The sequence below is a fragment of the Fomitiporia mediterranea genome (genome assembly GCF_000271605.1).
Source record: "Fomitiporia mediterranea MF3/22 unplaced genomic scaffold FOMMEscaffold_1, whole genome shotgun sequence".
NCBI lineage: Eukaryota > Fungi > Basidiomycota > Agaricomycetes > Hymenochaetales > Hymenochaetaceae > Fomitiporia > Fomitiporia mediterranea.
In genome coordinates this window covers 8,645,094-8,665,171 of record NW_006760386.1, presented here as the reverse complement: position 1 = coordinate 8,665,171, position 20,078 = coordinate 8,645,094, and the positions used below count along the sequence as shown (strand labels likewise).

Here is a 20,078-nt window from a genome sequence, read left to right as displayed (position 1 = left end):
GAACAACCTAACTTGTCTAGGAAAAATGATACTCACAGAGTGAATCGGACATATCGTCTTGATGTAGTTGAAAGTTTTGGGTGAGAAGAGAAACGTGCGGTTCAGTGCTTCGAGCTGCACGGGCCCCGAAGTGAGACGAAGGCACCGGCGTGCGTCCTCCGCGTGTAAGTTTACTATCATGATGGTCGCTACTTCTTTTCACTCGTCCAGCGAGGCAGTGTGCCATCACGATATCATTGTTCTCTAGCGGTGACCGTCAAGTACTTTATTCTTCGTGTTATACTTGACAAGATGGCTCCTTCACAGCTTCGCGAAGAAACTGGGATCGGAAATACTCCTTACCACGTTTGCTGAAGGCCACGACCTTGTTCCAGTAAATGCCGAGTCAATCATCTCTTAGGATTGAAACTTCTGTTGCGGTTGCAGGACCACAGGCTTTCACGTTTACACTCCACATAGGTGATTCCGGTAGGAAATATTGATCTAAAAACAGATTTTCAGGTAATGACCTAAAATGCTAATGTCGCGACGATAACACACTCTAACTGCGATGCATACAATCGGATCGGATCATCGGTTGTGGATTATGGCCAGAATCTCGGACGAACGAACCGAGTATTTCTGGACAAATTCCACTTTGCCGCCGGAGTGGGATGTACTGTACCTGTCACTCCGTAAGCTGTTCCTATCATTTCGCCGAATGCTTTCGATCGCCGTGTATTTCAACATGTCCCTGTTTAAAACTGTTCAACTCGACCCTGTGTGTGATCCAGCTCTGCAGACGTCTTCTGAACATACAGTATATGATTGAGTTCGGATTTGGGGAACTCGTACTTACATCATCGGCTCCTGCAATCTGTATACCGGGCCTCGACTGGAATAGCACGCTCGTTTGTCTGTCATCGCAAGAAAAGTGAGTCCTTTTGTTCGATACCGCTTATCAAAAGTAAAATTCTGATCATTCTGGATGTTTCCAGCCGTACTGGATAGGGATATTCTCCTCCCAACCTGAACCACTGTCAGCATGGTATAACCTGGAAGCTGTACCTGTCGCCTGCGTTATCCCCTTGCTCGTCGCTAGTACGACTCTATCGGAACCTTGCATGTACCTTCCTCCCGACTTTTCCCACCCTTGCTTCTCATCAGTAAGATTTTGCATTGGAGCATACACACGTCCTATTCCGATGTTGGACTTCTACAGGGACCGTATCGCTCGGCATCGACTTCCAGGCCCTGTAGTCGCCGTTTTCAAAGCACCATCTTCAGAAGCCTTCACGGTGCCGACACTAAATTAGCAGCAACATATTGTATATAAGGACAACGCTGGCAAATGGCTTCATTAGCTCTACACCGACGTCTCGCCACTTGAAGCATTAACAGCAATATCCTCTATTCCTCACCATGATTGTACCTCTTACTGCTGCACTCACGGCTTTCTCCTTGCTCATCATATCATTTGTGCAAGCCGCACCAAACCACGTAGTAATCGAACGTCAGGACACAGCCCACCCAGTCTGTTCATTCACGCTTCCGGCGGGTGTACAAAATGTCACTGGAAGAAGCGGAACTTCCTTGGCTGTTGACGTTGAGCCTTGTCCCTTTGGACAACGTTGTGCACCACCTATTTATTCGCCAACGACCAGTGACTTCTATTTTGACATTGGTGTAAGGACCGGTTCTTCTCTGCAATCCGCATAGATTACTGACTTCTTAACTATGGCCGGTTAGGTATGCGCATGAAAAGAGAACGTTTCGAATCTCCCGAGGCAATGACCAGTAATGAAATTAAGCCCTTAGTTCACGTTCTACAGGCAGGCGACTACTTAAAGTATAATTTCGTTACATAGTAAACCGGTTCTTGCTTCAGGTTGCCGCCCATCTCCATTCTGTTGTCGTGTTTTGTTTGTTATGCAGGATTACATGCTGTTTGGTGGAATACTATAGACTATAGCCTGCGAATTATACGTATCCATTTATATTCACACCATTCTGATGAGCTAAGCACAGAACATCTCAGAACAGCTGAGCTTGCAAAGTCAAGTTATTTGGTGCTGGCAATCCCATTATATCTTTTATACCCGACTTAACAGCATGATCAGGCAGTAACCATCACCACGTCAATATTCAATAAAAATTTACATATACCTCAACCTGAGACGGAACCTTGCCGTGCATATTGCGAAAAATTTCACTCGATGTGTTCCGTGGGCGACGTTGAGCATGGCACAAATTTCGTTTATACTGATTTGGCAATCAGAGGTCGACACAAGTATGGGTCACATCAATAATTATGTCATGATTCATTTGTAAGCAACAAAAGCACTGCAATGCATCTTTTATTCCGACTCAAATTGGGCTTTCTATTCCATATCGTTCACACCCTGCGGCGAATGTTGATATTTCGGAGCCATGCTTGCCCTGAGAGCGCATATATGAAACAAATGCGAACGGGTTCCTGACTCGGAGTCCGGACTGTATGCCCTGAACAACCGTCTTTGCTTTGCGTCACAGGTGGATGGGATGTCTATGCCTCTTCTGTTGTGAATCTGGTGTCAGCGACAATATCTTTTGGTGATTCCTTTTAGCCTTGCATTTATCAACCCACCCGGAAACTTGTAGTGTTTCTTTTGATGGTTCCACAGGCGTATGTTGAATGACCATTGCTGGACGTTCCACCCCTGAGCGCCGCCATGCATCTTGTTTTGATATTCCTAATACCGGCATGGGCGTATTCTACAGTGTTGGTGCCTAAGGTTAGTGTAAGTTGCGGCCAGGGCAGTCAATGTGTAAACACCACTGCAGATGGTTATGTGAACACCTACATCTTTATAAAAGCAGCAGCAGCTTGGTCTTCAGCCTCAGCAGGATCTCTCGAGCTAGCTTAAATTGCATCATGGTTCTCTCCTTCACGAACATACTCCTTTACACGTCGTTTTCCGCCATGGCGCTTGCAGCAGCGGCCCCGGGTTCTCACCTCCTAGGTCGTGACGATGAGATCCCTGTCGTTTGTTCCCAGTCGCTCTCGAACGGCGTTCAGACAGTCGATGGCCAGAATGGACAACCTTGGACCGTTGACGTTGAGCCTTGCCCCTCTGGGCATCGCTGTGCCAGTCCAATTTTTAATCCCAACACAAATGACTTCTATTTTAATCTCGGGGTAGGATTCGCAGTCCGACTATTTGTAGTACCAGCTAATCCTATACGTGTTTCTAGGACTGCGCTTAAACAGATCGATGGATCCGCTACCGAATCATACAAGACGTGACCAAGGTTAGTATTCGAAGCAGCGTTTTCTTACTACTGCCCAGCTCATTAGCGTTAGTCGTCTTTCAAATGGTCATGTACTTTGCTCGGAAAATTGAGTTTAATCGTGTAGCCAGTTGCATCACATGAATAGTATAATTATGATTACCAAATAGTTATTCATTTGCAGTGCGTAATTGTCTGAAAATTGGATTAAACAATCACATACGCGTTTCCGCCGACCGCCCTACTGACAGTCTTGGAGCAGGCAAAGGCTATCTCCAGAGTAGGCTCGTAATACAATAGCTCGCCGTATGGGTAAACTGAGACAACATGCACCACTTACGTTAGACCAGACAGTTCTTTTCTTCAGGAGTAATCCTCTTTCGAGCTCACGCACATATAACATGTACTATGCCCATTTCATCAACATTATATAGTTCTCATGTGCCTCGGCCCGAGACGGAAGTACATGCTGCAATATTTTTTCGTTCAATGCGTTACATATGTGAAGGTACACGACTGGCTGAGTGAAGAGCAGGTTTGGTTTCAAACTAATTTAGTCTTCCGCGATCATGGTCAGCTTCTGCATCGATAGCTATGTCATTCATTAAAGTACAGCGGAACCTCCCTGTATCGAATACATCTGGTCCGAGACAATATTAATAGCCGCACGTCTCGGAGCCACACGTGCTCAACAGGAACAATATGCCGCGTGCCTGGAACGTTCCTGACTCGGACTTAAAATGCAGTGAGCAATCGTCACTGCTTTGTGTCATAGCTTGAGATCGACGGATACACCTCTCCTGTTTTGTCACTCTGATGTTAGGTTAGGGATTATGTCCATCGCTAGCTATCCTGTCTCTTGTCTGGACCAGAAACTTAGAGTCGTTCTTTCCTCACTCAATGATCCACTGATCGTTTCCTAATGACGAATACCGGATGTTCCATCCCTTTACGTCTTCGTATGTCTTGTCTTGACGTTCCCGATGCCGTATGGTCGGCATTCTAGGTATCAGTACCTACAGTCAGCGCACGCTGCTCCGATGGTGGCCAACATACAAGCATCACTCTAGACGATTACTCGGGCATCCGAAAATATATAAGAACATCAGTAACTTCTTCACTATCAACTCCATCAGCACCTTCTCAACTATCTTACACATTCCGATCTTCTACAACATCTACAATGTTCTCATTCGCAGAGATCCTCGTGTCCGTATCCTTGTCCGCCATGGCACTTGCTGCAGCAACTCCAGGCTCTGTCCTCACAGGACGTGATGCAGGCGTCCCAATCGTCTGCTCCCCCTCACTTTCGAATGGTGTCCAGACCGTCAACGGACAGAACGGAAAGCCTTGGAAAGTCGACGTTGAGCCGTGCGCCTCTGGACATCGTTGCGGAGCTCCGCGCTACAACCCTGACACCAACGACTTCTACTTGAACCTCGGGGTAAGTTTACGTGATTTAATAACCTAATTCTGCGTTTAAAGCGATTCTCTACTTTTTAGAACTGCGTATAAATCCAACGCACACTTTATGTATATATGTGCAATAGAATCAGAGTAAGTTTTCGATTTTATTCCCTAGATACTAATTATCTCATTACCGCCATCGTCTAGCAGATTTTTGTGGAAGGATTTTAGTTGTGCAGACCATCGCGACTCATAATACTGTAGCATACTTAAGACTTGGCGATTACCTAATAGTGACCTCAGTGCCTTTATTGTATTTACATCGAGTATAATTTTAAAAATGCATCTTTCTCGGCTGATTGTAGAATATCTATAGGAAAAGGTCAAGGATATAACCGGAGCGGAATCCTGCAGTTAAGTCTTTCAAACTCATACATGCGTGCATACAGCACCAATCGTCGGTTGCATACAAATTCTACGGTTCATGAGAATGTATTTGCTGTCTCGAACGGTAACTTATTCATTGGAAGTTACGGGATGGCACAGACCTTGTCAGAGGACGAATTTGATCAAGTAGGAATGTACAGTATCTTATACGCGTTCCGACAATACTGAATTTTAATTTTTTGTACCACTCTCAACCAGACCTAGAGTATATAGCGCAGCATGCGCTGGAACAATAGTAAATTAATAATACTAATCAAGATAACAAATAACTACATTATTCAAATCCCGTGTCTCATAATATATAGCCCCACTATAAAACTCCACACTAAGGCTATAAGTAGCCGGTTGACTATCAACGACGTTCTCATCTATCACGCGAACAGCCACATCCTTGTCAGGTACGAACGTAGCAAGAGTCCTCGCAAACTTCTTCTCATGATTCCTATCGTCATGGAACGCAAGTACCGTCGAGCCAGCCTGAGATGGTGGAGTCATGACGCTATACGTACTATACTGCGCATCAAACTCAGTATACCTCGATCGTCCAAGTGGCGTGAATACCGGCCGTTGTGCATTCAGCGTACGAGATAAATCCGAGTTATCGAGTTCAAACTTGAAGAACTCTGCTACAGGAAAGTCACAGCAGTTCTGCTCATTATATATATCTCCAAGCACCGTAACTATAACATCACGTCTCCGAGATTCTTCCTGCCAGTGGAACTTGCATATAGAAAGCTGTGCTCGTCCTATAAGCCAATATGCAGGAGGCGTTATGCGGCAATACGTTACAGGCGCTTCTGATAGTTTAATGGACGATGTTGTTGTCTCACGCAGAAACGCGATTGGGATAGCGACAAGTGCGTTCCCTTCATATGAGCCGGTGACGCCTACAATATAGTCATCGACGATCTCCATTGCGTCGAAGATGCCCTAGCGAACAATAAGAAAAATCCGTCTGTACGTACACAAAACCGAATCTCACCTCTGTAATCACCACGGATCGACCTTCCATCCAGAAGGAGATGATCGCATTTCCTTCAGTGTAGGCCACTGCAACGTCGCCACTTAACTTTGCAAAACAAGGAATGCCATGAAACACGTCAAGCTCGATTGGACTTGCTTCAAATAGCACGTTGAGGGATTTTGACGAAGGAGAAAACTTCAGAATCTCCAACTGCCTGTAATTTACATACATGAACATGTGGCACTATCCGAGATTCGCATCATGAGGATTACCTTTGTTCATTGTTGGGTGTCTCGCTCACCACTACAAAGTGCACGTCGCCGTTCGCTTGTACATCACACGCGAAACAATGCTTTGACGGGACCTCGTCGTTCAGCTCGAGTGGATCTTGAGGTAGGTCAGGATAGGTCCAAAGGCATTCCGCGGTCTCTACTTCCCAGAATTGCAAGTATCCGGCCGGCCATTTCATAAGGAAATACTGTCCTCCGGGCAGAAGTAACGTATCGGCTCCCCAGCCGGATGGTTCTCCTAAGATTCCGTTGACGTTCTTCTGACCAATAGGGATGACAATTCTCCGCGAGACCCGAAGTGGAGACGTGCTGGTATAGTTGAGAACGCGTCGCCTTGCTCGAACAACCAAGCTTCGCAGATCGGGATATTGTAGCGAAGCAATGAGGATATGCGGTGGTAAGTCAGGAGCATGTACTTGGTCGAGATCTTGTAGGAGCTTCAGCCACAGTAGACGACTTGAGACGAGGTCGCGGAAGAAATGACATGTCTTTAGGAGTCAGCAAATCGCGATCACCCTCTCAAAAGGCGCGTCAGCTCACCTGTTCGACCATCAATACGTCTTCTGGGCTACAGTATCGCAGAATTTCATGCCATATTTCGATTGGGATTTCCGTTGCTTTTGACATTAGTGAGGAATGAGTCATCGAGTGCCTGGTATGTCGCTAGCACTGGGTGTATGGTCGGTATTTACGACTTCGCTTTGCACATCGCCATAGCAAAGGTGGGCGCAAAGATAAGGCATGTTAACCAATTCTTCGAAATGAAGGACCAACAACGCCTGTCGTCTGCTTCTGTTGTACGTGAAACCGATCATATACGGAGAACTGCCCTGCGCCACGGGTGATGGCCGAGCACAGTCCATCCCAGTCCACGAGTCTAAAGTACAGCGCATGCGAGACACCACCTAGAGTTGATGCTTACGCGTAGGAGAGTCTTCGGTGGTGCGATGAGGAATATACAGATTCCTGTAGTTAGCAAAAATGTTCGTGCGGGATATACACATGGGTGGTAACAATCAATGTTCTCTCGCGTGTGTACGGCTCATAGCCAAGTATCATGATAAATACACCGGAAACGATGTGTGATGTACTAGCAGACATGCGTTGAGGCAGCACTAAGTAGCAGAGATTAGATAATAAGATATGAGATTAGTCAGTCAGTATTCCGCTGCTCCGCATTTATTCACATTCACACTTTCTGCTTCGGACTTTGCTCTCCCGCGTGTCCGCCTCCCACACACCCTGTCCTCTCCCATCACCCCCACTCCTCCTCGTCCACGATGAGCGCACAAGGGCCGCCTGAAGACTACCAGTTCCCACACGATAGGCTAGTCCGCACTCTTAGGAATCCTGCAAAGGAGCCCGTTGTGCTCGTCGCCTGTGGATCGTTCTCGCCAGTCACTTATCTACATCTCCGGATGTTCGAGATGGCTGTCGACTACGTCCGCCAGAACACCAACTTTGAGATTATGGGCGGGTACCTCAGTCCTGTCAGTGACATGTATAAGAAACCGGGGCTGCTCAGCGCAGAGCATCGGTGAGCACACATACCCGTCTCAGCACGCCTCCATTGCGCAATCTCACGCACACTGCTTCGGCGCGCGCGCAGAGTTACTATGTGCAATATAGCCGCGACTTTGGAATCTTCATGGATAATGGTCGACCCGTGGGAGGCATTCCAAGCCTATCAGCGTACAGCGGTCGTGCTCGATCATTTCGACTACGAAATAAACGAGGTCCTCGGAGGTGTGGAGACTGAGGATGGGGAACGGCGGCGCGTCCACGTTATGCTCCTCGCTGGTTCAGACCTTATCAGTACTATGTCGGAGCCGGGTGTCTGGTCGGAGGAAGATGTGAGTATGCCATTCATTCGCGGCAAGAATTGCCACTATCATGGGATTTCCGGGTTCACGAAGGTTGTCCGGACAGTCAGCCGTTGTAATGGACGGTCACCTGAGACGCCCGCCGGAATCTTCTGCATATCTATCATCCCGTATGAACCTTGCTGATTGGCTGCTTCGTTTCCTTCCAGCTCGATCACATCCTTGGGCGCTACGGTTGTTTCATCATCGAGCGCGCTGGATCGGACATTGCACAAGCAACCGATGCTCTCGCCAAATGGCGACACAACATCTATTTTGTCTCTCAAATGATCCAAAATGACGTTTCGTCGACTAAAGTGCGGCTCTTCCTTCGCCGCGGCCTTTCCGTACGCTATCTCCTCCCTACGCCCGTCATCGAATATATCGAACAGAATGGGCTTTATCTCGACGATGGCCCTAACCACACCAACGCCCATTATCGACAACAAATCTACCGTGATTGTGAAAAGCCATCGTCATCATCATCATCATCATCAACAACTTCGCAGTCTACTGCTATGTCATAGCACCTATTCGTGCTGCCTCGCTTTTGGATCGTTCTGCGTGTTTGCAAGCATCATTTAATAAATCAATCATGGTGAGATACAATGAAGAGAGTTCGGGCAAATAGTATAAATATATGATATAGATAGACTCATCTTGTGCAGCTTCGGCAGTGTACAGACTAATATGTGCAACAATATTTGAATAAGAAGAAATTGGTGATCAATCTGACGCGAACCTGTCTTGCAACTTTGGAGGAGCCTGCGTGGCATCCTTGGTCCAAGTATATGCACCTTAACTTTCAGCAGATAGATCAGAAACTTCTTACACACACTAATTTACTAAACAGTGTAGCTATCTTAGTATCCATACCTTTTAATCCTGATAGCTAATCATGTGAGGTTGTTACTTAAGTCGATGGGAATCAGTAATGCAATTTATTTATAGAACAACAACAGCAGAGATACTAAAAGCTAGGCTACATCTATTACTAAAGGTATTAGGACATTATTCTTGGAAAGAGACTCAATGCAATCACCATACATCGTGCGATAGCGATTCGCCATTAAGTCTTTGATCACCTCATTTTCGTCCGCTAGACCTCGTACAACCTCCATAAATTCTATCGCAAACTTCGTACCAAAAGTGGTATAGCATATGGCACTACGCCTGCACAACAATCGATGTAAAATCCAACGCTCTACACCAAGATTCCACCAAATCAGACACTCGTTCAACAAGTTTCTCATACTCCGGATTCTGCATCCGAATAAACAACCCACAATGTGCTCCAACCTCATCATCAACAGCGCAGATCGGTACACGCTCCCATTGTTCCCTCGAACCAAAGCGGAATGTATCACTGCAAGCATCTCGACGATGAGGGAGAACGATGAAGTGTCGAGCAGGTCGTGCGGTCGATGCTTTGCCTTTACTTTGATCTTGTTCCTTGGCTCGTTCTTTTCGTAAAGCCTTTCCCGCTGCTTTTCGCTGTTTTGCAGAGGCGTGGTCGGAGGCTTTCTCGCCTGCGTTTGCTATGAGCGCGAAATCGGCTGTGTTGTTCGGAAGTGCACCAGAGAATGTGTTAGCTTCCCCTCCACTGTCATCAGGATTTTCTTGATCAGCATCGCTCTCCTTATCTATCCCACGCGATGGAACCTCCGTCCAAAAGTTAACCCAATTTCCCTTCCAGCGCTCCAATGCCATATATCGTTCACGAAGACCCGGAGGGTCAAACATACAAACTCCGAATTCAAAATGCTCGATAATCCACTTCGACATGGCGTTAAGTGGATCATCCGCGTGTTTGCGGAGCCATCGCAGGAACGGAGAGTCAGCATGTTGTACAAGGCGATTCGTCGCTCGCTCCAACTTGACTGTGAGGGACGAAGAGAGAGGGGGAATTCGTGAGGAGATGTATGAACTTGAGGTGGATGCGAATGAAGAGACGAAGGATTTAGCGGGGGACTGTGGGCTTGGTGTAGGGGAGTGCGTGGATAGATCATCCTGTGATCGACTGATCGGAGCTATTTCTTCTCGTCAAATAGAGTGTGGCAAGAGATGGCCATAGGACTCACATTTGAGTGTTGATTTCATTGCTTCCCAGTCTCCATCTATTTGGGTCGTGCTGAGAGACGAACTCGAATGTGTTAGCTGCGCACGCGACGAATGGGATGAGTTGTCGAGCGGGCTTGAGTCTATGAACAATGAGGTTAAATTTTATAACATGAGTTTGAGCGATTACAGGGGCGGAAAAGGGCGAATCCATTGCGATATCAGAATGGGAGAAGACATACATACCACTGAGAGAATTTCCTCCTGCTGCCGCATTCTCCACATCATCAAGGTGGACTCGCTTAATGACATTCCCGTCGTTAAGCTCCGATTCACTTCTCACACTAGCTCCCTTGCTCTTCGGCAAGAGCGACGCAATGCCACTGATAATGACGTGAGGATGCATGCCAAGAAACGGTACATCGAATGCAACCAGACCAACGACCCGAGCAGACTGCGAAGAACTTCCTGTCGCCACTTCTGCCGCTAATAAACCACCCAGTGAATGCGCCAGGAGTATTACAGGTCCGGGGGGTTGTGTACTTAGCCAGCTGACGAAATTCTCTGCTGCTTCTGATATTGGCCTCCGGCTCTTGTAAGTTGGATACAAGCAGCTTTCGAGGACAAAGCCGGATGGTAACCGTGTTCGAAGACGTTCATGTAGATCGGTGGGGAAAGACTGTCCATGCTTAGAGCTTTAGCATATATTTCCAGTGTAATCGATAATTTACTAGTTATGCTGACCTGAAATGAAGTATGATCGCCTAAAGCATGTGTGAAGTTAGAATTCGATGTCTTGATCTATCCACTGTACCTTGAAATCCGTGGATATATATGAGACGGAGAGTAGTCTTTCCCGTCATCTCTGGTGCCGAAATAGATGGCGTCGGGAGGCAATTTAGTGAGCAGTGGGAATTGCACATCTATTGAATCTTTCCCCTTGACATACACAGCGTGACAGACGTGGATGTGATGTGTCACAGCAACAGATGACGAAATAAATTTACTGTACTTACTTAACTTAGTAGATGTATGTATGGGTACCGAAAGTCAAGTCCAAACTGAGGGAACGTGACAACCTCAGCGTGTCGCGTATACATAATTGTTACCTTTCCTTTTCCTGTTACCCCCACCACTAACTTGTTTACAGTTGTTAATTTTGCACGTTTTTTAGCTAGTGGATGTCCTCTACGCCACCGGTAGAGGGTGAAACACAACGACATAGCCCGGAGCATAGCTCCATGACCGTTGACCCGGTCCAACACACCAGCCAGTCCCCAGAGGACCTATACGTTAACCACATTTTCTGCTGCCTGTGTCAGACGACTTTCTCGTCCGACCTCTTCAACACTCACCCGGCGAAACACGCCAACTGCGACCTATACTGCCCATACTGCAGTATCCCAACGAAACACCGCGGTCTCAAGGCCCTTTGCCAACACACGAACGATTCCCATAAGAACATCGTTGACACCCACTTACATTGCATTCTGTGCAATAAGTTCTACCCTACAGATATTGTCACCCACATTTACGAAAACCACTGGAACCTGGAAGTTGCAGCCATTCACTGTGCAACCCTCTCAATTACACTCTCACCAGAGCTAACACCTCTCCCAGACAACCAAATGGCACCAAATGCCTTAGCACTAAGGAGGGCGACGTCCTCCCCCTTGCTTCACCTGCCACAACACTCAGGCCTCAAGGAAAGCATTCATGCACCTTGTGTTACTGACCCTTCACAAATGGAAACTTCTGCACCCTCCTCTCCTCTCTCTTCCATAGCTTCCTTTGCACAATTGCTGCCTACCACACCTACATACACACTCTCTCCATTTGATTCTAACAAGGGAATGGAAGGATACAACCTATACCTCTTAGGTTACACACCTGACCCAAATGTATGTGTTGCTGACTCACAGTATACACAAGCCCAAATTGATATGGACAACTTGCTCATATTTCAACAAGTCAACCAACACTCCCTACTCTTGCTCAACATAGTAAAAGCTGCCTTGAAAGACTATACTACTATCCAAGCAGTTTATATTACTAACCTGTACTCCCTCCTTTTCACTCTTACAGGCAAAATGTCTGGTTACAGTGACACTCTTCTCCAACTTGCAAAGTCACTAGAGGGAGAGAACCTTACACTGCTCAGATCCACACTTGCCAAAGTGTTCTAGTACAGACAAGATTCTGTAGTTGCTAACATGATTGAACCCTACTATCAGACACTAGTGTCAAACACCCTCTAACTAAGCAAACAAGTGAACCTTGTAGCTAACAGTGTTAACCACCTAATTAAGGAAATGGACAACCTTAAGAAGGCTACCAAACTCACACAACAGACAGCAGACTAAGCTTTACACACATGCTTCCAAGTATCAGAAACACTAGAGGACTTACAATATCCTCCCCTCCCTCCTTACAATCAGACTAACTCATAGCCTACAGTACTGTAACTATGTGTCCCTCAGACCAATGTGTGGACAGTTGCTAATCACAACCAGAAAGTGAAACACTAGGACAAAAACCTCTCTAGAGTGGCTACTATACATGATAGTGTGTCAGACATTCTGGAAGACATCCCTCTCACAGATATACAGAAAACTGACACCCCTAAACAGATCACTACTAACTGCCTGTCTACTAACCCTGATAAGATCTTAGTCTTTAAAGTTGAAGACTGGTCTTGCATCCTCAACAAGGGTAACAAGATGCTTACTAGGATCATCCAGAAAATCCTCTACTAAGCTCCCAAATTCACACTAATCAAAGTTTACCAGGTGTATGTCAACACTAAAAACAATTTGGTCATCAAGATCAAAAAAGACAGATATGTGTTGAAACACACTAAGGAGATTACTAACCACCTTTCTCATTACTTACAGTGTGTGGTCCAAAACCTTACCTACTATCCAGTTATGAGTGTCCAACTTCCTAGTCTAATACACTAACCCTGACAACCTCCTCAAGGACCTGATAGATAATCTTGAGATTCAATTCAAGCTTAACTAATCCTCCTAATACTAGGAGATGTTCTCTTCCTTCAAACTACTAACCAACCTACTGTTTACAGTATACTCTAACTAACTCAAAAACATGAAAACAGTAAGCATCCTTCTCCAATTCAAACTTACAGACAACAACAAACTCACATAGTGTAAGAAGATCTTCAGACAACAAGGTAGAGCATACATGTACCTAGACAGTATTTGTCTTTACATATATGAAAAACTCCAACCCTTACACACTAGGCAGTATACTAAATACTAACATTTCAACTACTATGTGACTGTATACTACAATACTTAAGTCTGCCAAATGTGTAGTGATCTAAACCATTCTGAGAACACTCATGACAGACTCAAAAAATCCAACAAACCCAACTGTGCAAATTGCTCAGGAGAACACCCTACTGACTCTCTTACATGCTCACATTACCCTACTCAGAACAATAATACATAAGTAGTAACAACTAACAGCCTTCAGATAAATGTACACAGAAACAGAAATTCTCTTCTTCTTCTCTTTATCCTTCTTCTTCTTCTTCTTTGACTCCTTCTACACCCCCTTCCAAGTAACTATACTCTCCTTAAACTTTCCTAAAACAGAAGAGATTGTCTTTGTCTAACAACAAAACATTAGTAAAGAGGATGTCTGATATAAACAGGATTTTTAATTCTACCAGTCAATTGCCTGTTCTGCAACCTGAGTAAGACATTGTCTCCACTTTTTTTTGAACAGGCAATTGACTAGTATTAAAGGAGGTACAAGAAGAGATACAGTCTCAGGAATGTCTTAGAGCTATTTATAAGATAAGTCATATAATGAGGCTAACAGATTGTATGTAACCTCTACAAGGTTACACTCTTCCCTACTAGGAAGAAGAGAGAAAGAGGGGAAAGGGAAGAGTGGTGCAAGAGTGTGTGAATAAATATAGGGGGCAAGGAACAGGCAAGGCAGGGAATGGATTGAAGAAGGAGGGATATATTAGAATGGAAATTGAGAATGTCTGTAAGAGAAAAGATGTGTTGAATACAAAGATGAAGATAAGAGAGGAGAAGGTATTAGTTGAACATACTCTACAAGTGTTTTGTAGAATGGAAATTGAGGATTAAGGAGGGCTATGTATGAGAGTCAGCACATAACTGTTGTTCCTATTAGTCTAATACTGTACAGTTGTCTAGTTCCTACTTAAGTAACTAAAGATTGTCTTCTAGACTGTACCCTTTCCAGCAAACAAGGTATTAGAGGCTATGTCCTCATCTTTGTTGATCAATTATTACTTCTACTTCCTACTCTTTGAGTCCTTCCTCTGTAAGGACAGGAGGAGGTTGTACAAGTTCATGTGTAGAGTATAACACAGGATCACTTGTATAGTATTGTTTAAGCTAAGATGTATAGAAGGTAGAAAATTTGGTGTGAGAGTTTAGCAATTCAAGCTAGTAAGTAGAGCATTCTGGGAAAGTCTTAAGGACACAGTACTTACTGTCCCATCTTAGCATGAATTTGACTATACAATTGTTACTACCCTGAGTGTAATCTTAATGCTGATAGAAGGTAGATAGTATAACAAAATCACTAGGAGTATAGGAGTCTTCTGGACTCCTCTTCTGGTTTACAGTATGAGCTTGAGAAGTTTTAGCTAGGATGAGAGAGTCCTACACTTTTACAACATTAAGATCAAGCTACTGGATGAGAGAACAAGCTTGCTTGTCCTCTGGAAGGGTAGGCTTGTTGTCTGGTAAGGGTACAAGAGGTAGGATCAGACAGGGGCATCAGCTAAGGTGAAGTTAAAAGGGGGAAAATCCTGTTAACACATTTTTAGTGTTTATAAGCTTGAACCAAACACAAGGTAGTGTATAGTACTAGCCCTTTTGTTGTCAGTTAATGTAGAATTGAAGTGCCTGGATGACTGACTTGTTTGTATGTTCTAAGATTCTATCTGTTTGAGAGTGATAAGCTGTAGACATCTTCAGTTTAACCCTCAAAATTTTATAAAGAGCCTTCCAGAACTTGGAGGTAAAGAGGTGATCCTAATCTGAGATAATATTGAGAGGAAGGCTGTTTTCACAATACTATCCATCAAAGAAAACACAGGCAAACTCTTTAGGAGTTTGGCCTATACAGATAGGGAGTAGGTGAATATTACTACTAAGTTGGTTAGTAATAGTTGCAATTCTGTTAAACCTATGGTCTGGAGGCAGAGGACCTATAAAGTTAATAGTAATTGTATTACCATGCTAGTCAGCTACAGTAAGAGGGTGTAAAGGACTGGCAGGTTTTTGAGTAGACAATTTATACCTCTGACATGAGTCACATTACTTAATGTATGAATTTTCAAGGTCAGAACACATGTTTGGCCAGTAGAACAATGATTTCAGTGTTACATAAGTCTTGTCAATCCTAAAGTAGCCTATAGAGTCATGAGCAAGTTTGTAGAAATGTTTGCAGAGTTGATTGACATGCAGAACAACAAGCCTGTCACTTAAGAACAGTAGACTGTTCTTAACTTGAACACTAAGGGATTCAAGAGGCTGAGAGAGGAGCTTAGTACAGAATAGGTCATCTTTGTAGGACAATTAGATTTGAAGAAGTAATTGTTCATCTGCAGAGATTGTAAGGCAGGAGGATACTACTGTAGGGGGGGAGAATTCCTCATCTGGAAGTCTGGACAGAGTGTCAGTAGCTTTGTTTTGTTTGCTAGGCATGTATTAAACATTAAAAACATATTGAGCTAGGAATTCTTGCCAACATACTTGTTAGTACAAGAGATCTCTCTAGGAAAGGAAACTTGTGAGTGTCTTGTGATCTGTAAATACAGTGAATGTAGTTCCTAGGAGGTTGGAGCAGAACTTTTTAAGAGCTTTCACAATGGTGAGCAATTCCTTCTTATAGACTAGGTAGTTACACTCTACAGACTTTAAGGGAGTAGAGTCATAAGCAACAGGATGAGTCAAGTCTAGTGAAGGCCCAAAAGAGAGAACTGTGCCTGTACAGAGATCCAAGGTATCTGTGTAGAGATAGATCTTATTGTTACCAGGATCCAGGTAGTTAATGACTGTTAAGTATTGTGTAGACATAGTAAGAGCCTTGATAGTATTAAACACATGTTGAAACTTTGAAGACTAGTGTGGGAAATCCTTATTACATTCCTTTGATGTTAAAGGGTTCAAGACAGTAGTATGTTCTGCAAGTCTAGGTAGAAAGGGAGTAAGAAACTGGACAAGACTAAGAAACCTCTGTGTGTCTGAAGAAGATTGTAGTACTAGCTATTGTATAATCTTCTCAGTTTTGGTAGAGTCTGTGTGTATGCCTTACTGATCTATTTGATAACCTAAGAAATCAATTGATGAACAGAACAAGGAGGTTTTCTTTAGAGAACAGAAGAGGTGTGCTTCCTAAAGGGAGTCTAGAACAACAGAGATATTCTTAGCATAGGCTTTGAGATCAGTAGACTAGATAATAATGTCATCCAGATAGACATGACAGATCTTACTAATGAGACAATGCAAGGCTTCTGTCACACAATACTAGTGGGTGGTAGGAGCATTTCTGTAGCCTATAAGTATAACAGTCTATTTATAGAGTCCAAGCAGTGTATTAATGACAGTCAAGTAGATGTTATCAGGATGAACACAGGTCTGAAAGAAGGCATTTGTTATGTTAATTTTTCCCCAAATAAGACCTTTTGTACAGTTAGCTAGGATATTGTCTATCTAAGGTAGTAGATAGTTATCAGGTATTGTATTACTGTTAAGCTCCTAATAATTACAAACCATATGTGGAAGAGCTGAAGGGTCTGATTTAGTAATGAGGAAAGTAGGAGAGGAGATAGGACTAGAAGAGGGTCTTAATCTGCTAGTCAGAAGATAGCTCTGTAGAAGGACCTCTCATGTGTTACAATATTTTCTAGAGCAGGAGTACTGGCAAGGCTTTATCTGAAGGTATGAATCTTTCAATTTGAAGTGGTGAAAAACATTAGAAGGGAGTGTGTCCACATAGGGGAGCTCTAAACAGAAAAGTAAAGTGTATTACTTACACAGACTATTACTTAACTTAGAGAGATGATCCTGTAAGGTAAGCTCTTGGATTTTTGCATGTACTACTAAGATAATGTCTGGAGAGGGAGAGTCAACTTGCAATGCTTGTAAAGTTAGAATCCAGCAGGATATAGGCAGGAGCTAGTAGTTAGGAGTAGAGTAAATAGTCTGTGTATAATAATGAGAGACTGTGATTCTATTCACAAGTAAGAATAGTAGGCCTAAGATGATTAGTAAACACAGAGAGGGGGCAACTACTGCCCTAATAGTGTGGGATTTCCAGGTGTAATCAACAGAAGTAGGGGAGAGTTTAACATATTTATGTAGGGTTTGTAAAGAATTGGAAGAAGAATTCAATAGAGTAAGGGAGATGTGAATAGAGCTAGAGAGACAGAAACAGGGCAATCTAAGGTTGTATACAAGTGCTTCATCAATAATTGCTAGAGAAGAGCTATTGTCAATAAGAGCATAGACAGACAAGGGTTTTAGTGTTGTAAGACTGTCTAGTAGACACTCCTAATAGATTTAGGAGGGGTTAATAGGCACATACTTGTCTGAGTCATCAACATGGACAGCTGAGAGCATTTCCACACTGAGAGTAGCTGCTACTGTATCTTCTTCTTGATAGGACAATAACAAACTTGTGATGGTAAGTGGCTCAAACTGTAATAAAACACACACATAGTTGGAAAGTTGATCAAGCCAGATATTAGTTACAATTGATACAACCAGTACAGACTTGACACAGTTCAAAGATGGTAGAGAGGGCATGTGCTTTGGATGTAGGCAGATACCTTCTACTTTAGTAATAGACATACAATTTATTCTTGAATACAGGATCTGGTAGTCCTTTACAAGGTGATTAACATACATGAAACAGTATTTGAAGTATCTATTGTGACAATCAAGCATGAATTTCTCTACAGTCAAGAGTTTCTCAATTTTCAGACTTGCTACATTCTTTTAGGCCTGAGAAATTGTATTAGAAGTCCTCAAGGGACTAGAGAAAGAGGGAGCTGACTGTGTAGTACAACTGCCTTTGTAACTATAGATTGTATCTACAATGAGCTTACAGTAGTTGTATACACAGTTGTTAGCCTCACAAACAGTAGTAAGCCAGTCCTAGAAGTTAGTAATGCCTTGAATTCCAGGTTCAGAGCACACTTGTTTGAGGTCAATATCCAGACAGGCACTCATGAGAAAGCAGATTTCCTAGTAAGAGAGGATGGTAGGACTTCTGCTGAGGAGATAGTTTCAGCTAAGAATCTTGAAATAGAACTTGTTAGTATGTTTTCTGTCCTGTTTGAGATTTTCAATTTCATCATACAGCTTAAGGTCCCAATTATGCTTAAGAACAATTCCCTTAAGGTTGGCAATGAACTCTTCAAACTCTATGGCCTCAATCCAGCCAGGTTGGGTTACATACCAACTATAGACTTTAATAGGCTTAAGACTATGTATGATGAGACAGACTTGTTTGTTGTTAGGAATATTCTTGTGTGTGAAGAAGGCAGCACATTTGCAGGCATATTCACTAAGGAGCTTTAGGGTCATTTGACTGTCTGTTACAGTAGGGGCAGAGTTGGGCTTATAACTACTAATTTGGGCTAGAGGACAGAGCATGTTAGAGTAGACAGATAGTTAGTAGCTAGTAGCAGGTTGAGTGTAGGAGGCAGGTAGCAAGTGGCAGGTCTAGACAGCAGGTGGCAGGTACAAGTGACAAGTAGCAAGTGGCAGGTTGACAGTCAGAGAAGCTAGTAAGTCTTTATAGTAGTTGGCAGACTAGACAATTGTAATGTTCAAAAAAAAAGTAGAGAGACCCTTTTGAATCCACTTTTTCTTCTCAACCTGGCACACCTGACTCCTCTGACTTGTTGTCCAAACCAGACACAACAGGAGAGTCTAATATACTTACTATTGTTTCTGATTGATTTATTCTATCACACTTTATTTCAACATTTGTGGTGACTGTCCAAAGTCCTACAAAATTCCCTCTCATTTCTGTTAACATGCACAACAGCCTTGCAGCATTCTTCACTGTAATGTAACATTTTCATTTTGCTACAGCTGTTACTGTTATGGAGCCACCCTTCACTTGTCACTTTGACAAAAAGCATGGTGAATACATGACACTACTATAACACCCTTCTTTTTCTACATACTTCCTACCAAGCTCTCCTAATGAACTTGAGAAAAATCGGACAGTATTACTCATTTCAAATACTATTCCACATTCTACAATTGAGTATCAACCCAATCTATCCATTTTAAATTATATTTCTACCATTAAGCTACAACTAAAAGACAATTCTCTTTACATTTCATCTATTTATAATCCTGTTTATAACACTCATCACCTAACCACAGAGGAGACTGTTGTGGAAACTTTTCTCTACAATCACAAGTTTCCCTGTGATACCATTTTTGCTAGTGACTTCAATTGCCATTCCCCAGCAAACCCTTCTGTACAATCTATGCTCTCTTACTCACAAGCCAACTTGGCTTTTTTTCAATAGGTTGACAATAATAACATTTCATTCATTTCTGACCTACAAATCCCTACCCATTGTCATAATTCTACCCCTGACTACATTCTTTCCAACTCTTTAACTCTATCACCCTTTATGTGTACCAACTTTTTTACAATTGACATTCTATTGTCTGACCATTACCTCCTTTTTACACTATTACCCTCAACCTTCCAGCATACCAAACCTTACTACTAATACCCCTTCATTGGTAAAGAACTCTA

The 20,078-nt window shown here is 43.4% G+C and overlaps 7 protein-coding genes across 7 annotated transcripts; 5 read left to right on the top strand and 2 right to left on the bottom strand.

Annotated features, from left to right (window-relative positions):
• Positions 1 to 83: 83 nt before the first annotated feature.
• FOMMEDRAFT_138232 (uncharacterized protein) lies at positions 84 to 1,469 on the top strand. Its single transcript, XM_007262304.1, has 5 exons — positions 84 to 164; positions 219 to 674; positions 774 to 913; positions 978 to 1,145; positions 1,202 to 1,469. The coding sequence occupies exons 2-4, from the start codon at positions 654 to 656 to the stop codon at positions 988 to 990; spliced, it is 174 nt and encodes a 57-aa protein (XP_007262366.1). The 5' UTR covers positions 84 to 164; positions 219 to 653; the 3' UTR covers positions 991 to 1,145; positions 1,202 to 1,469.
• Positions 1,470 to 2,941: 1,472 nt separating this feature from the next.
• Positions 2,942 to 3,265, top strand: FOMMEDRAFT_151270 (uncharacterized protein; the record flags this gene model as incomplete). Its single annotated transcript, XM_007262303.1, has 1 exon — positions 2,942 to 3,265. The coding sequence occupies one exon, from the start codon at positions 2,942 to 2,944 to the stop codon at positions 3,263 to 3,265; it is 324 nt and encodes a 107-aa protein (XP_007262365.1).
• Positions 3,266 to 4,432: 1,167 nt separating this feature from the next.
• FOMMEDRAFT_151269 (uncharacterized protein) lies at positions 4,433 to 4,764 on the top strand (the record flags this gene model as incomplete). Its single annotated transcript, XM_007262302.1, has 2 exons — positions 4,433 to 4,693; positions 4,753 to 4,764. The coding sequence occupies 2 exons, from the start codon at positions 4,433 to 4,435 to the stop codon at positions 4,762 to 4,764; spliced, it is 273 nt and encodes a 90-aa protein (XP_007262364.1).
• Positions 4,765 to 6,346: 1,582 nt separating this feature from the next.
• Positions 6,347 to 7,075, bottom strand: FOMMEDRAFT_138231 (uncharacterized protein; the record flags this gene model as incomplete). Its single annotated transcript, XM_007262301.1, has 2 exons — positions 6,898 to 7,075; positions 6,347 to 6,845 (listed from the first exon to the last, which is right to left on the bottom strand). Coding segments are annotated over exons 1-2 (603 nt in total), but the record flags the coding sequence as incomplete, so codon positions are not given.
• Positions 7,076 to 7,531: 456 nt separating this feature from the next.
• FOMMEDRAFT_16784 (Nucleotidylyl transferase) lies at positions 7,532 to 8,909 on the top strand. The gene is made up of 3 exons (XM_007262300.1): positions 7,532 to 7,894; positions 7,967 to 8,210; positions 8,390 to 8,909. The coding sequence occupies exons 1-3, from the start codon at positions 7,638 to 7,640 to the stop codon at positions 8,744 to 8,746; spliced, it is 858 nt and encodes a 285-aa protein (XP_007262362.1). The 5' UTR covers positions 7,532 to 7,637; the 3' UTR covers positions 8,747 to 8,909.
• Positions 8,910 to 9,196: 287 nt separating this feature from the next.
• On the bottom strand, positions 9,197 to 11,140 carry FOMMEDRAFT_151266 (uncharacterized protein; the record flags this gene model as incomplete). Its single annotated transcript, XM_007262299.1, has 7 exons — positions 9,197 to 9,207; positions 9,262 to 9,392; positions 9,451 to 10,249; positions 10,301 to 10,420; positions 10,524 to 10,956; positions 11,022 to 11,041; positions 11,092 to 11,140. The coding sequence occupies 7 exons, from the start codon at positions 11,138 to 11,140 to the stop codon at positions 9,197 to 9,199; spliced, it is 1,563 nt and encodes a 520-aa protein (XP_007262361.1).
• A 17-nt stretch (positions 11,141 to 11,157) lies between these two features.
• On the top strand, positions 11,158 to 12,463 carry FOMMEDRAFT_25489 (uncharacterized protein; the record flags this gene model as incomplete). The annotated part of the gene is made up of 3 exons (XM_007262298.1): positions 11,158 to 11,178; positions 11,456 to 12,178; positions 12,200 to 12,463. 3 exons carry the CDS (start codon positions 11,158 to 11,160, stop codon positions 12,461 to 12,463), a joined length of 1,008 nt encoding a protein of 335 aa, XP_007262360.1.
• Between the last annotated feature and the right edge of the window lie 7,615 nt (positions 12,464 to 20,078).

Bases quoted from the DNA above. Each gene is read 5' to 3' on its own strand.
- FOMMEDRAFT_138232 (XM_007262304.1), top strand. From the start codon at position 654: ATGTACTGTACCTGTCACTCC. The intron at 675-773 runs GTAAGCTGTTCC...TGTGTGATCCAG, and splicing joins TGTACTGTACCTGTCACTCC to CTCTGCAGACGTCTTCTGAA.
- FOMMEDRAFT_16784 (XM_007262300.1), top strand. From the start codon at position 7,638: ATGAGCGCACAAGGGCCGCCTGAAGACTACCAGTTCCCACACGATAGG. The intron at 7,895-7,966 runs GTGAGCACACAT...GCGCGCGCGCAG, and splicing joins CTGCTCAGCGCAGAGCATCG to AGTTACTATGTGCAATATAG. The intron at 8,211-8,389 runs GTGAGTATGCCA...GTTTCCTTCCAG, and splicing joins GTGTCTGGTCGGAGGAAGAT to CTCGATCACATCCTTGGGCG.